Source organism: Pezoporus flaviventris, unplaced genomic scaffold (assembly GCF_033815535.1).
Source record: "Pezoporus flaviventris isolate CSIRO_AGI_PZ_B2104156 unplaced genomic scaffold, CSIRO_AGI_Pfla_v1 ptg000007l, whole genome shotgun sequence".
NCBI lineage: Eukaryota > Metazoa > Chordata > Aves > Psittaciformes > Psittacidae > Pezoporus > Pezoporus flaviventris.
This window is the reverse complement of record NW_026892555.1, coordinates 35,206,521-35,222,159: the sequence shown is the minus strand read 5'-3', so window position 1 is coordinate 35,222,159 and position 15,639 is coordinate 35,206,521. Positions and strand designations below refer to the sequence as shown.

The 15,639-nt window shown below is 46.3% G+C and overlaps 1 protein-coding gene, 1 long non-coding RNA gene and 5 other non-coding genes across 7 annotated transcripts in view; 4 read left to right on the top strand and 3 right to left on the bottom strand.

The window, feature by feature from the left end:
* The window catches only part of DNAJC5B (DnaJ heat shock protein family (Hsp40) member C5 beta), a 38,331-nt gene extending 32,156 nt beyond the window's left edge, over positions 1 to 6,175 (top strand). The window contains exon 7 of the mRNA XM_061448376.1: positions 4,689 to 6,175. Coding sequence (XP_061304360.1) covers positions 4,689 to 4,783 — 95 coding nt within the window. The 3' untranslated portion in view covers positions 4,784 to 6,175. The remainder of the gene's footprint in view (positions 1 to 4,688) is intronic.
* A 3,395-nt stretch (positions 6,176 to 9,570) lies between these two features.
* On the bottom strand, positions 9,571 to 9,661 carry TRNAY-GUA (transfer RNA tyrosine (anticodon GUA)). The gene is given in 2 exon segments: positions 9,571 to 9,606; positions 9,625 to 9,661. It is a non-coding gene; the product is annotated as a tRNA-Tyr (tRNA).
* Positions 9,662 to 10,012: 351 nt separating this feature from the next.
* Positions 10,013 to 10,085, top strand: TRNAR-ACG (transfer RNA arginine (anticodon ACG)). Its single transcript has one exon. It is a non-coding gene; the product is annotated as a tRNA-Arg (tRNA).
* Positions 10,086 to 10,747: 662 nt separating this feature from the next.
* TRNAR-ACG (transfer RNA arginine (anticodon ACG)) lies at positions 10,748 to 10,820 on the bottom strand. Its single transcript has one exon. It is a non-coding gene; the product is annotated as a tRNA-Arg (tRNA).
* Positions 10,821 to 10,998: 178 nt separating this feature from the next.
* On the top strand, positions 10,999 to 11,089 carry TRNAY-GUA (transfer RNA tyrosine (anticodon GUA)). The gene is given in 2 exon segments: positions 10,999 to 11,035; positions 11,054 to 11,089. It is a non-coding gene; the product is annotated as a tRNA-Tyr (tRNA).
* An 852-nt stretch (positions 11,090 to 11,941) lies between these two features.
* LOC133266340 (uncharacterized) lies at positions 11,942 to 12,852 on the top strand. Its single transcript, XR_009742331.1, has 2 exons — positions 11,942 to 12,185; positions 12,414 to 12,852. It is a non-coding gene; the product is annotated as an uncharacterized LOC133266340 (long non-coding RNA).
* Positions 12,853 to 14,379: 1,527 nt separating this feature from the next.
* On the bottom strand, positions 14,380 to 14,452 carry TRNAR-ACG (transfer RNA arginine (anticodon ACG)). The gene has a single exon. It is a non-coding gene; the product is annotated as a tRNA-Arg (tRNA).
* Positions 14,453 to 15,639: the final 1,187 nt, after the last annotated feature.

Sequence of the window (15,639 nt, the reverse complement as noted above, 5' to 3'; positions counted from 1 at the left end):
AATATGCAACAAAACACTTGTAGTAGTTGAAACAAATGCTATTTATACAACTGGTATGCCAACGTGTGGTGGTATTTTTAAATGTGTTTTGCCTAGAGGCATATCAAGGTAAATATAGTCAGCTTAAAAACTGATCATATTTGATCAGTCTCTGCAAACGCAACAAAACGTACTAGTGAAGACTTTACAACCACAGTGCACTACCTGAAATAAATGTAATATACTCTGTGACATAGGCACCTGCAAAGTGCAAATCTAAAATGGGTCTTGATATTTATGGTCTGTGACAGCAGAACCAAGTTTCAAATATGAAGATGGAAATTTGAAGGGTAAGAATTTTTTAATTCTGCCTGGATATTTTTTTTTTTATTTTTCTAATTTGGCAGGTGTTTTTCTTTCCCTCAAAATCCAGCACAAATTTCCCCAGTGGCAAATACCACCCTCCTTCCAGCACAGGTGATGTTTCTTGGTATTCAGTAATTTTAGGCCAACTTCCCATCCATTTACTCCCACCAAGTCTCACAGACATATCAGTTTTTTAAATAATTTCAAATGTTTAGCAAAGTCCCAGCCTGAAAAATTAATAGAATATGGAATTATATGGTTTAGGTATTTTGAAGACAGTATTGAATATATAGGTAGGGCCTGAAGAAAACTAGATATTTGTACCTTTCTTACCCTTCTCTTCAGTCTTGCTACACCTTCCTACCAATCAAAACCAGATTGCCTCAATAGAGTAGAATACTCTATATTTTAAAATTAGATTAAAAGAAAACAACACATCAGGAAGAAAAGATGCCATGACAGAGGGTAATGTGAGCAGCTGAAAGGAAAATAGAATCATAGAATAGTTAGGGTTGGAAAGGACCTCAAGATCATCAAGTTCCAACCCCCCTGCCATGGGCAGGGACACCTCACACTAAACCATATCACTCAAGGCCTCATCCAACCTGGCCTTGAACACTGCCAGGGATGGAGCATTCACAACCTCCCTGGGCAACCCATTCCAGTGCCTCACCACCCTAACAGGAAAGAATTTCCTTCTTATATCCAATCTAAACTTCCCCTGTTTAAGTTTTAATCCGTTACCCCTTGTCCTATCACTACAGTCCCTAATGAAGAGTCCCTCCCCAGAATCCCTATAGGCCCCCTTCAGATACTGGAAGGCTGCTATGAGGTCTCCACGCAGCCTTCTCTTCTCCAGGCTGAACAGCCCCAACTTTCTCAGCCTATCTTCATACGGGAGGTGCTCCAGTCCCCTGATAATCCTCATGGCCCTTCTCTGGACTTGTTCCAACAGTTCCATGTCCTTTTTATGTTGAGGGCACCAGAACTACACTGTATTTAGAAAAATCAATGACAATTGGCTCAAAATGCACCTTGCCACCCACCCCACCTCCAGATTTTAGGTAATTCAGAAACAAACTGTAATCACTCCTGCAGCAGCTTTCATTTTGGAAGAGGAAATCCTATTAGGATCCAAATTCTTTGCATGCCTTCTGCCCACAGACTGAGCATTCTAGATGGTAATTCATTTCATTGCTTCCTGCAAATAACTTAATTAAGATTCCCACTATCTGTATTATTGCTAGCCAGAGCTTTTTTGCTAAGGCCAAAGCATAGCTTCTCAAGCTAAGGCCATACTATAATTTATCCAAATATTTTGTAGTCGGTCACTGATTTCCTGAGGAATGCAACACTGATAGCGCATCACCATTCCTGATGCTAAAATCCTCTTAGTGAGTCTTCAGCAGTTGTTACTGTGCTCAGTGGGAGTTGCTTGGAGCCGGCTGTACTGCTCAAAAGACACTCTATGTGTGTTGTGGGAGTTGAGATTTAGACTTCATCTTTTGAACTGGCACAACAGTAATAATTTTCAGTCTCTCACATTTCTCCTTAATAAAATGAAGGTGTTACGCAGTTGATTTCTTTCCTCAAATTAAGATACCATAAAACATGATTATTAGTGAAAAAGAAGAGATGTGAGGCCAAAAATTCAGCAAACCTTTTCCTAAAATAAAAGCAAAGTGTGTTGTCACTGAAATCAACACAATCATGCTTCAGTCTTGTTAAAATGGCATACTCCTCTAGAAAAAAGTTTTATTCAAATATATTTGACTAGTTCTGGTGCTCAGCTAGCTAAACATCTCCCATGAGAGATTCACTTTACAGCATATACTTCCATGGGTATCATGACCATCAGAACTAAAGGAACGTGGGGATTTGCAAGCCCTAACTTGTACTTAGGTTACAGTGATTCCCTCTCATGACTACTGATTTGTACTAGAGAGGACTGTGGCCTAATGTACAATGGAAGACCAAAAATATTTGGATTATTACATTTAAAAAATGGCAATTTTTAGGGTTTCAGATCAAACATGACATTAAAAAAGTATAAAGTAGGGTAATCTGTGTTGTCATGCCATGATGTTATGGGTGACCTGCAAAAATACCCTGGTAGAGGGAAATACCACTTGCTCATCTGCAGAACAGAGGCATACAAGGATTCATTATTTTCACTTACACACATGAGACAGGTTGCCAGATTTTGCTTCCACTGAAGTCAGTGGCAAACCTTTTGTTGATTTCTGTGGTCCCAGGGGAGGTGCTGTTGGAATTTGGATTGTCTTGGTACTTCAGGTAGCTACTTCAGGCTGTAATGATGCACATTTTGGTAGGTTTGTTCTCTCTCTGGTTATCATTGTAAGAACAAAGCAAGGCATTTCTAAACTGACTTTCATTTTATGGAAAATGAAATCTGGGAGAGAAAAGAAAAAAAAGTAAAAAAAGGAACCCGAGTAACAAAAAATACTGTCTCAACTCAGAAGCAATAAGTTTTTAGCACTTCATTGTCTCCTCCACACTCCATATGATATCAATGTAGGCGAACAGCAAGCAAGAGCTATCTATAGAAATCAGTTGTCGTGGTTTACACAGTTTAAACTGTGATTTCTGCTGCACCTCCATTCTGTAGCTCTCCATTAGCAGACTATATTTGTACAGTTTATTATATGATGGGTCCCTGTTCTGATAAAACCCATCATAAATCTTAAAAGGGTGGGGGCAGCAAAAAGCTTCTAGAAGGTGTCAGCTCAGAACTGTCTGCAAATCAGCTGGGAGCAATGTGACATAATTTGCAGTGGGTCCTGTCCCCTTGTTGCACATCTGGGTATCGCAGCAAAATGAACTGCTAGTCTCTGCCCTCCATCAGTGATCTTCCAGAAAATGAACAACTTGGAGGCAGTCAAGGGTGGGAGGGAGTGCTGCTCAGAAATCTAGAAAATACACAGCAACTTAAAAATTGATTGAAGCTGCCAAACCAATCTGAGCCCAATCTGAGCTCTAAGCTTTAATTACTTATATACTTGTAGAAGTTATGAAACATGTCTGCCTTTGACCTTGTGTCTAAATGCAGAATTGCCCATACAGAGAAGCTACCTGGCATTTAATCATTCATGCCTTTCACCTTGACACAGTCAAAGTTGTTCTTCCCCCACTGAGGAGAAGCCGTATGGCATGCAATTAGATTCCTGCTCTGGGTTGAGTTACTCCTGTACATTGCATCTTTTGCCCGTGATTCATCCCATCAACTGTCATGTAAACAGTAGGAAACGTCAGATGAGGGTTTTTTTCTGAACATTTGGTCATTTGGCAAGAAAGGTCATCATTTGTATTCAGTTACTGTGAAGGCTGAGATAGAGAGCCTAATAGAAAGCTCTACATCAAGACAGAATTAGTCAAAAATTTTTCATATGTAAACACTTCACTGAGATGGATGAACCTTTAAAAGTCAGTCTCTGAGTTTTGAGTCTCATCCTTCCTCCCAAAAAAGGGTGTGTTGGAAAGAGGCCCAAGAGAAGGGCAGCCAAACTGTCTTCATTATCAGAGGGAACACAACAGCCATCAGGAACTCTGTAAGGACTTCACTTTCTCCCACTCTACAACAAAGGCACTTTTTATGTATTTATATTGGGAAACCAAACTGCATAACTTCATGGAATGTGAAAGTACAAATCAGTAAGAGTCAACAGAGTGACAATATAGCGTGATAATAGAGTGATAATATTCAGTAGAGGATAATATGAGGTTTTGGCAGTTCCAAACTCATTAAAACAGTAATTCTCAAAATCCTATTGCATTTATACTACGTAAGAACTCAAAATGCAATTTAACATGTCTAATTAACTAGCTGCCTTTCAGGATCTATGTGATTTCTTTCCTCAAGTATATTACTCTCACACATTTTTATTTCCTTTTACCTCTCTTCTTTCTTTGCTGTTAACTTCGCCTTGTTCAAGAGTAATTTCTGGCCCATTCTCACAAACGCCATCAAGGTTTGTACTTGCTGACTCACAACAGCACTCATTATATTCAGACATTTGCAGGAACAAGCACTTGCAATTGGAACAGGCAGGAACCCTTAACCTGCAATATCTGCAAAGCACCAGGTACAGCTAATACTCAGTTTAATAGCACCCAGAAATCTGGCATTACTGGTGGACAAGGAGTAAGGGCATTTGTAGACTCTGGACATTGCTGCCTCTTGCGTATGCACACAGCTGTCTGTGAAGCCAAGCCTAAGCTATAGCCAGAATAGCAGATGAAATGTTGTGGTACTACCAAGAAGTCTGACTTTGGCAGCCACTGAAGGATTCTTAAAGTATTTTTTGTCATCCTCCCCAATTTAGATGGAGAAACTCCTATCATGCTTCAGCCGACTAATGCGACCGAGAAGACACAGCTAATAGGGGACAGCCGTCGGAGCTATCACACAGACTCCTAGAGCCAGCAAACACAACCTGTTGGTGATTCCCACTGAGAACAAACACACTGATAAGCTCTGCAGCCTGTGTTTGTAGTTGTCTTTAAGCTAATCAAGAGTAACCTGAGAGAATTTCCTATCAAGGCAGAATCTCCCTCTAGGCCACTTCCCATTGGTTGATATCTGCACTCTGCAAGGAGATACCTAGGGCCGCTACAGAGCTCTACCCACCAGCATACTCATGGCTTCAAACTGCTATGCTCAGCATGGTCTTTCCCTCTAACAATACTTCCTTTTGTATAGTTGCTCTCCTCCAGGCCCTTAGCTGTGGGTTCACCTCCCAGACACAATCCCAAGTCCCTTTCAGGACACACCAGCTCCATCTCTGCCTGCCCTGGGAATACTCCTCGCATGCTGAAGTTTTGCTGGATGTGAAGCATTCCCATGAAGAGAATCCTGAAAATGCTCTTTAGCATAGCTCAGAGGCAAAGTTGATGACAAGGCAGATGGGGCTGTCCTTCCAGGAGACTAAGTACTCTTTGGAAAGCAGTGAACAGCTTGCCTGGGCCCAGCGTTGGCAGTTATAAACTTGAGCCAGGACAAACTGCTTGGAGATTGTTCTGAAGATGGTTACAACATGGGTCACTCCAAATCCTGTAGCCTCATCCAGCACCAGAAGCACACAAGGGCTTTGTACCTTCACCTGCAAACACAGGAGAGGGTGGGCAAGCACCCTGTGGAGGGGAAGGCTGCCCTTGGCTGCCCCAGTGCCTCTCTCCTGTCCCCATAGCTGGTGACAGCCCCAAGGCAAAGCTTCCCTGATCCTGCCCAGTCAGGCCTGCTGCCCATGTCATGCGGCCCTGGCTTCTCCAGCTGCAGCTGCAGTGTGCTGGAAATTGATCCCCAGCCAGCAGCTTTCAGCTGGAGTTCTTATTGTACCATGCCCCTGGCTGCTGGCCCCACTGCCCTGCTGGAACTGGGCTGGGAGCCACTGCACCAGCGCTGGCAACCACAGCTGTGGAACCAGCAAGGACTCGGCAAGGCAGGCAAGCAGCAGAGGAGCAACTATCCTCACAGCCCAGGTCCTCCCCTCTGCCCCAGGCACAGGGGGTTTAAGAGCACATGGCATGATTTAAAATAAAGAGGTAGGGATGAGTTGTATTGCTGGTGGGTACAGCATGAAGAAAGTAAGCCCCTAATTTGTAAGAAAGAGATGAAGAAACACCTCTTAGATCCTAAACTTAGCCCTTCTGTGGTTGGGCATAATAGTTCAAGCCTTAGACAGCTGCATTTCTTCTTAATCATTATGTTACACCAATCACTGTCAGTCCTGTATGTTTGCTATTTCTGCTCTTCTAATCAAAGTGCTGTGGTCCAAAGGGGGGTATAATGTTACACTATACTATATAGACCAGTCAAAAACGTTAAAATTGGATCCTGCAGTTGTGAAACATTATTATCTTTCTTCTATTCTCACCTTTCACATCAAATGTCATCCCACAGCAGCTAAATATATGGGAAAAGAGTGTGTTTCATAGACCCAGCTGTAACTTCGAAGTCAAGAAATACTACTTTCAACATTTCTTTAAAGTTCCCGTAACACATGGACATTTTAAAAGCCATTAATTCCACTTCAGGTTATATATCTGTCTTCCAGGTGCAGGCAGTGGGGCCAGCTGACATACACATTGCCCTCAGAAATAGTCCTATTTTTCTGCCCCGGAGGAAAGTCCTGGCATGGCTGGGGCTGTGCACAGGCACTCACTTCCCTCCTACCCATGGGCTCCTCTTTGTCCTCAGTTGTACGTTGCAATACTTTGGAGGCCACTCGTATGTACGTAAATCCAGGGTGCCATCCTGCCTGCTAAGCGGTGCTGCGGGAATGTGCCCATCCATCCCAGTTGTGGATGTGCCTTCGTGGCACTATCCTGCTGCTGAGGGGATGTGAGCCCAGAAGACACATTCATGTGCTGCGCACCTTACCTCTGGGGGGCCAGACTATCTCCTGCTCCCATGGAAGTCAACAAGATTTACACCCTTCATTTCAACAGCAGCTACAGAGCAGGCCTAAAACCAGGGAGGGAAAGGGAAATCCCAGATTAGCAAAAACAATGGGGGGGGGGGGTGGGGGGTGGGGGGTGTGATTGTTTCACATACAACATCTTTGATATCCCTCAGGGCCCCATTATGGGCCAGAGCCAAAATTTACTGAAATCAAGGAAGTAATCTCCATAGGCTTGAAATGTGGCCACGAGTCATGTGGTTCTTATTTGCTCTTTCTAAATGAGACATTTTTCTTGGGAAAGGTTTATGACTCGATCCTGCAGTGTGATGCAAAAGTAGACAAGCTGCTGCGTGTCTGCAAAGCCCTTTTACAGACACAGGGACCTGTACTACTACAAAACTCTTAGAACAAACTAGTGACCAAGCCTCTGAGCAGGTTCTCCAGGACTTGCAGCTTAAAAATCAGAGTGTCTGAACTCATTGTTTAATTCCAAAGAGGAATCTCAGTTTCCAGGGTACCAGGGCATTTGCTGTCAGGATCAGCTATTCTGAGGACACATGGAGAAAGGATGAATAAGGATTTCAAGACTTGGCTCTTCAGTGGGATTTTACTCATTTGTTTGCTTCTCAGAAAAGTTCCTCATGTGAACTCAGCCATTCTTATGTTACCTGTTTCAGTGGAAAGTTCAATTGCATACCCTTTAATCTTCTCAAAATGTAGAGAACCTCAAATGTTTGTTCTGCTTCACTGCATTTATTTATATGTAATGTACTATATATTCAAAGCTACCCTTGCTGTCAACCACTCTGACTAATAAAGGTTGTATGTATGAATTGTAGCACTCCCTTTACTTTTCCACACTATCAGCAGGTTCATTCCAGTAGCAGATAGAGAAGCTGTTGAGACAGCTGTCAAAAGTTAGGGCTTTGCACGCCAACAAGCGGCAAGCAGCAACTCAGGGTTTCCCCAAAGAGGAACTAGGTCTTGGATTGCAGCAGATGCACCTACCTATGCAAAGCAGCCAGAGCTATAGCTGCACATTGCAAATCCTTTATATAATGCAGAATGCTTGTATACATTAAAACAAAAGAAAACAGTGGTGTGATGAATCATAGAACCATAGAATCATTTAGGTTGAGAAAGACCTTTAAGCTCATCAAATCCAGCCACTACCCAGGGACTGCCAAGGCCACCACTAAACTATGTCACTGAGGACCTCGTCTACATGGTTTTCAAATACCTCCAGGGATAGTGATTCCACCTCTTCCTGGGCAGCCTATTCCAATGCTCAACAACCCTTTCAGTGAACAAATTTTTCATAATATCCATTCTAAACCTCTCCTGGCGCAGCTTGAGCCCGTTTCCTCTTGTCTTATCACTTGTTGTTGGGAGCAGAGGCCAGCCACCTCCTCACTCCATCCTCCTTTCAGGTAGTTGTAGAGAGTTTTACCAGTATCAGTTCCTTTATGGAACAATTTCTCCCAGTAAAGGGTGGAGAGTGACACCACAGTGCTGCTGAAGACAGCAGCAGGTGTCCTGTGCACTCCCCTGGGACCAGCATCTCACCCAGGGGGTTTGCATCTGTCTAACAGCCAGGTGATCTGGGCCTGCTATGAGGCACCAATACTTCTCAGTAAGGTGGTGTCCAGTCTCTGTGACCACAGGAGCCCAGGCGTTTGGGAAATGGACAAGGGGAAGCTGGTTTGTTTGCATGCCCAAATGGCTGTCCTTTCGTGTGTTTAGATGCTCAGATTCACACAAAATACCAAACAGAAGAGGCATCATAGAAGAATTAGGCCCACCGTCAACATAACCAGTTATTCAGGCAGTTTGTGCACCTTTCTCCTCACAACAAGTTTGCTTAATCCAGAAAATATCAAACATAAATGTATGTAATTTAATTTCATTCCTTACCTTCCCTCAGAGTAGATACCATGATTTCATTTGCTTTCAGTCAGAAAGGATTACATTTCTGCCTCTTTCCAGGATAAAATCATTCAAGAGAAAAGATGAAGCATGCCAAACTGATCACAGGTGAAATGACTGATTTGGTTTTCTCCGCTATCATTTTCTGTACAAATGTCCACTGTCCTGTTACAAAGCAGAGAAAGGCCACAGATGACAGGAATCCCCTTCCTCCCCTCCACGAACTAAAGTCAGCCAAAAGGTCACATCCAGCATCTCCTCTCACTCTGAGAGAGGTGAATGGGTACAGAGGTCCATACACGAGGACTCAGTCCTTCGTGCCACTGTCACCCATCCCAGGGTTGGGAAGGCCACAATATGGGACACCTGCAAAGTAGCCAGCACCTACAGGTAACAGAAAGCTACCAGTGAAGATATGTAATCTCCTACTAGCAGAGAGAGTTAACGTGTCAAGTATCACCTGGCTGGGTTTTAAAATGCTCTCCTCTGGTGGCAGCGTGCAGATGTACAGACACATCCTTACTCTGGGAAAACAATGCCTAGACAAAAAGAGACCCTCAGAATTTCAACATCCTAACTAACTGAGATGAGACAGGTCTGCTCTGGCTTGCTCTGTAGGAAGTTGTGGCAAGTTGGACTAAGAACAACACGCATCTTGGTTTCCACTTAAAATGAACGAGGTGTTGGCAGTTACACAGTGTGTGCTGCATCCTCTGCTCCCGCAGCAGTATCAGCGAGTCACAGCGGAGCTGCTCGGCTTGCGGCACAGATGGATCTCGTAGAGAAAAGCAACCGTATGTGCAACTGGTTAGAGAGGCTGCTTAAACCCACACTGCTCGCGTTTGGAAAAGGGGGTGGGGAAAAAAAAAACGCAGCCTCCTTCGAGCCGGAATCGAACCAGCGACCTAAGGATTTCCGCAAAGCCCAGCCTCTACAGTCCTCCGCTCTACCAGCTGAGCTATCGAAGGGACCTATAGTATAAGTCCGCCGCCATACAACAAGAACCCAGCATGGTGCGCCTGGACGCATGCGCGGAGCACACGGCTCGGGGACGGGCGCTAGCCCACGCTGGGGTCCACTGTTCGGAAGGGCAGGGACTGCATGGAGCGCCGCCGGGCGGCAGGGCGGGCGGCAGGGCGGGCGGCAGGGCGGGCGGCAGGGCGGGCGGCAGGGCGGGCGGCAGGGCGGGCGGCAGGGCGGGCGGCAGGGCGGGCGGCAGGGCGGGCGGCAGGGCGGGCGGCAGGGCGGGCGGCAGGGCGGGCGGCGCTGCGCTAGGGTGCGAGGCTACATGGCAGAGCGAGAAAAGGGCTTTGCGTAAAGGGCCAGTGGCGCAATGGATAACGCGTCTGACTACGGATCAGAAGATTGTAGGTTCGACTCCTGCCTGGCTCGCATGTTTTTCTGTCGCTCCGCAGTCAGCGGTGGTGTTTTACATGCACCGAGGGGATTCTTTTCCATCTGAATAGAATCATAGAATACAGCACTGAACTCTATTTATACGCCCACCACATCACTGGGTTATTGTGTCACCCAAAGCACACATCTAGGCCCAAGATTTTCAGACGATCCACAAGTGCATTTTCTCAAATGCATTAACTGCCCGTGGATTCAGTGCAAGTTTGCTGCGTGTAGTAGTTCATGTTGTTACGAACAAATAACCAATTTGGAACCTCCATCCTTTGTTTTGCTGTCTGTGAACAGTGCCAGTGCCAGCCACAACAGAAGGGTGTGCAGACAGGGAGCATAACGAAAGGGCACCCCACTGTGTCACACACATCCCTTGAGACCCTCATTTTCCTGCCCGTTGCTTTCACTCAGCTAATAGCCATAGGCAGCTGTGTCTGGAAACTTCCTTGGGAATAATAACTCGAGAAATGTCTACCTGAAGCAGAAAAAAAGGACACACCCAAGGATGCTCTGCAGCTGTGTGTGTTATGCGGTTTCGGGGTGCACACGAGGATGCGAGGGCGAAAAGCCGGGAGGGTTTGTTTTCCGCTCCACTGCGACAGAAAACACGGCGTAGTGAAAACGAGTCCAAGGAACCAAAACACATGCGAGCCAGGCAGGAGTCGAACCTACAATCTTCTGATCCGTAGTCAGACGCGTTATCCATTGCGCCACTGGCCCCGCGCGCGCTAAACACGCCGGCCACCGCCCACTCGGCGGAATGCTCTCCCGCGCCAAGCCCATTGCGCACATGCGCCGATCACTCGTTTTGGCCGCTGCCGCCGCCAGGCGCATGCTCAGAGCCTTGCGCGGGGTGTGGCGGGACGTTGGGCGGCCGCTGGGCGGTGGCTGTCAGGTCCCTTCGATAGCTCAGCTGGTAGAGCGGAGGACTGTAGAGGCTTGGCTTTGCGGAAATCCTTAGGTCGCTGGTTCGATTCCGGCTCGAAGGAGACGTCGCGTTTTTATTCCATCTTGGAATAATTCTGTTATTTTAGCCTTTCGGTATCGGACGGGGGCGCGGTCTCTGCTCCCGCCCCTGCCCTCCCTCGCTCCCTGCCCGAGCCCCGGACAGAGGCGGAAGGGCAGGAGCGCGCCCAGGCAGAGGCTCCCAAAGCCATCTCAAGCACATGTAATATGTAAGAATTTACATCTCTCTGCTCTTTCCATTCCTTTTTTCTTTTCTTGAGGGGAAGAAAGGAAAATACTGCAAAGAGGTAGCAGCCCTGCAGTAAACACTGAAATCCATTTTGCAGCAACGCTTGTGGAAGTGCTTTTTGGTTTCTGTCATAATATTATTATATGTAATAGTACTATTATGAATAATAATAGTATGTAATTGGTAATAATATTACAATGTATTTTGGTATTCTCGTATGCGAACCCAAATTTATTGTTATACACACAGATGTACACAGGATGATTTAGGTGAAGGTAAAGCAGTAGGAGAGGGCATAGAGGTCCTTCATACAGAAAGGTTAACCCCATGCAGATGGACATGGGCTTGCTTAAGATTTAGTAAATAACAGGGCTAGCACTCATTCTTCACCTTTTTTTTTTTTCCTGTTTTCATAGAATCACAGAATGGTTTGGGTTGAAAAGGGACCCTAAAGCTCATCCAGTTCTATCCCCCTGCCATGGGCAGGGGGACACCTTCCTCTAGACCAGGTTGCTCAAAGCCACATCCAGCCTGGCCTTGAACGCTGCCAGCGATGGGGCAGCCACAGCTTCTCTGGGCAACCTATGCCAGTGTTCCACCACCCTCATAGTGGAGAACTTCTTTATATCTAACCTAAATCTCTGTCAGCTTAAAACCTTTCCCCCTTGTCCTATCAATACATGCCATCACCTCTCCTTTTTCCTTCAAGTCTTCTCCATTACAGGTGCTACGTGATCTGCAGAAAAATATGGTTGGCAACAACTGCTGGCTTGGAGAAGGTAAATGTGTCTGAAGGCAGCCAAGTCTGACTGTATAGCGGGAGAAGAATGGAAGTTTTCTCCTTCAGAAGAGCACAGAATGAGACTTCTCTGGATAAGTGTTTCTGTGGGGTAGGTTTCAGATATGAGAGCAGGGAAGACACAGTGTCTGTGGGGATGTAGTACAATCAAGATTATCAGCAGGGAAACAGATCGGTGAAACTCAGCAGGAGTCAGACCTGCAAGCTTACACACCTTGTGCATTACATCCCTGGCCCCAGCTAACTCTTATTTATTAGTAGGGGTTTGTGTCTGTGTACAGACCCAAACAACACCAAACTTCTCTCCTTTCCCTTCCAGCATGGTGCAGGGCATCCCTCATGGGAGCTGTCTCAGGAGAAATCTGGGTGTGGAAAGCCTGCCCAGCAGGGAACGGAGGCACCACAGTGAGCAGAAATTGAGGAAAGACACCATTTCCTTAGGAGTGCATTGTCCATATGTGTTTGCACTCTCTAGCAGTCTGATCTGAATCCACAGTCCAAAAGCACATACCTGTGCCATGCCCCGGGGTGAGGCAGGGCACGCTTTGTCCAGGGCACAAGATTGATTTTTTTTCTTGGTTAAGATTCCCCCCTTCCTTCTCCAATGTCTCTGCTCCTTCTTTTTGCAGAACTTCGTGCAAAATCCTTTACTCCTTTCCATGCACACAGTAGCACCCCTTTTCCCTTTTCCTGTGGGATAGCTCACAAAATAAAAGCACAGAGTTTCTTCCAGAGAAGGGACCATCCCGTTTCCCCCATCTTCATCTCTGAGATACTTTTTGTCTCCCACCCACCCAGAAAGTATTGACATGCATGGGTTTCTATGTAACTCTGTGTGACCCACAGGGGAAAAGGAAGGCAGAGGAAAAGGAAAGGAAATAATAAGAAAATACAACAGAATGAAAGCCAGGGAAGAAAAATAGACTCAGAACTTACTGTATGTTAAGCAACTATTCTGCCTTTTGAGCTATTACGTTAATGCGACTGCTTGGCTCAGCTTCCCACTCTTCTAGCAGATGCTCATGTATCTAAAGGTACTAAATGCATTTTACAACGGTAACAGCCTATTCAGTGCTTGGATGACAGTGTGGCTTGCTAAGCACTTCATCTAGGAGCAAATTACTAGTGACCAGTCACTTGCAAGTGCTTCATTACTTCTGTACCTGGTCTCCAGCAAGGGCCAGTAACAAGCTATGTGTACCCTGTTCAATCAGTTGTAGCACTTAATAACCAAAAATGCCATTAATAAGACATTTCACACTGATTCTCTGGGTCACCACAGTGAAGTGGGCCGGCAAACAGATTAACTGGGTGCTGTTAAATAGCCTGATGGTTACCTGGGGGTGACCTGCTCCAACAAAAAGAGATTTTTGGCTCCAGTGTTGTAAGAAAAGGTTTGTTTGCATTTCCACCAAAAGCTGCCCCTTCTCCTGGAGAAGTGGGAAATAGAGTAAATCTCAGGGGAGACAAGGGTATGAGGATAACAATATTCGGACTGCCTGGAGGATTTCAGAGAAGAGATGGTGAAAATGTTCTCCTATTAAGAGGTACTGGCTGAGGGATGCAGTGTGAGCTAATACATAGCATGCTTGGACAAGGTGTTCTGCTGCTCGCACAGGTGGGAAACCACTGGAAATGAGAAACATCTTTCCTGGTTTTCTTAGCATCTGAAATTATTTATTGACTTGGGTCAACTTCTCAGTGTCTCTCTTATGAATATGGTAAACACATTATTCTGTTTTTACCAACTCTTCACCCGGCTTGAGATAAATGGGATTTCAGGGTCACCAGGTCTGTGTGGTTATCACTCGGCTAACAGCAGCTGTCTCAGCTGACACCAAGAAGTGATTTTTAGCTCCCCAGCCATTCCCCAGAGCAGCCAAACTTGCCCCATTTCAGTAGCAGAAGCCGGATGAGTGAGGATCCTCTGGGGTCAGCCAAGCCAGAGCAAGACAGTGGAAAACTGGAAGATGCTGGTTATAGACTTGGGTGCTGGAGGTTCACAGCGGGATACGGAAAGAATCCATGTAATAAGCAAGATTTTAAAAAACTAATCTCTTTGGAGATGAGTTGACAAAATTGAGGACTTCCAAGGGTGCTGCGCAGGATGTGCAGGTACCAAGTTAACTAAAGAAATCCCCTAACAAGGAAGTCCGTGTCTCCAGCTGTCCAATCTGTTTTTCTTCTAAGCTTCCCACTTTTCCTTCCACCCACTGTTGGGTAGGAGCCCCAGGAGAAGTGCAGGCCGGGAATAGGTGCGGGGGGCAGAATGTGTAAAAGATTAGCGAGCCAGGCAGGAGTCGAACCTACAGTCTTCTGATCCGTAGTCAGACGCGTTATCCATTGCGCCACTGGCCCCTGAATAGGGTGGGGGGGGCAAAGGCCAAACGGGGCCTGCGGTGGGGCAGAGTAAAGTGCTGCGCACGCAGTTCCCAAAATGCTGGGTCTCAGTGCTGCTCCCGACCTTGGTCTTGGCTGTGCTGTTTGTTTTGGGGGGAACACCCCAAAATCCCCAGTAGCAGTTGTGAAGGGTGTGCAGTGGAAATCCCATTTTCCCTCCAGCATCCTTGTCCAAGCTCACTATCTGGTGTTGCTCCAAAGAAGAGCTTTGCAACTACAAGCTGGGAACAAGTCACGTTGCGTCACCTGCTGCAATATCTATGCTGAAAGGGAAATTAAGAAGACGCAGTAATCCTATCCAGTTCCCAAATGCTGGGAGTTGTGTCATGCCCCTTCACTCACAAACTGTTCCCCACGCCCCAGGCAGCCACTGGGGCCAGCAGAGCCTGCCTGCTCCTGTAGTGTCTGGAGGAGGAATCCCTGCCAGTGGGAGGAAGAGGTGGGATCTGCCTTTGACTCCATGATGCTGTAGGAGAAGAGCCTTGTAGCCTTCACCCCACACTCAGTCCTACCTCTGCAGAAGGACCCCAGAGCAGACAGAGAGGGCCTGCAGGGCTGGGACAGGCTGCGTGGTGCAGCATAGAGCTGGCCTGTTCAGGGCAGATCTGAAGATACCATCAGCACCTTGTCTTCCAGGAAACCCCCACTCCACTGTCACACCGACTCCTCTCCCATTACAACGTGCCTGACTCACCTCTGCATGTTGATTCCTGCCCCAGCCTCTGAGTTACTCCTGGTCCATGCCCCATATTTTCTTCCTGCAGCTCAGATGTCAGAGACAGCATTCTTTGGTCTGTCGAGAGAATCTTTGCCTCTGAATCCATACAAAGCACCATGCTGGTTCTTCAGGAGGGAGACCGGTGTCCCAGCAGCTCTTGTCTTGGTCAGTTGGTATACACTGCAAAGGTCACAGGACCCCAGAACTTGTTTTCCAGTTTTTCCTTGTCAATCAGATGCAAAGTAGGTTCTGCTTTTTGCAGGAAGAGCCAGGGAACGCCTCACAGATTTATAACATTTGGATTCAGTGTCAGGGCTTCTTGGTGACATTTGCTGCCTGCTTCTCTGAGCCCTTTGCTGACCTTATGGCAGCCAAACATGGTGACCTGTTGCTGCTGATAACCTGGGTGTCTGTGAACTCCTGGGTT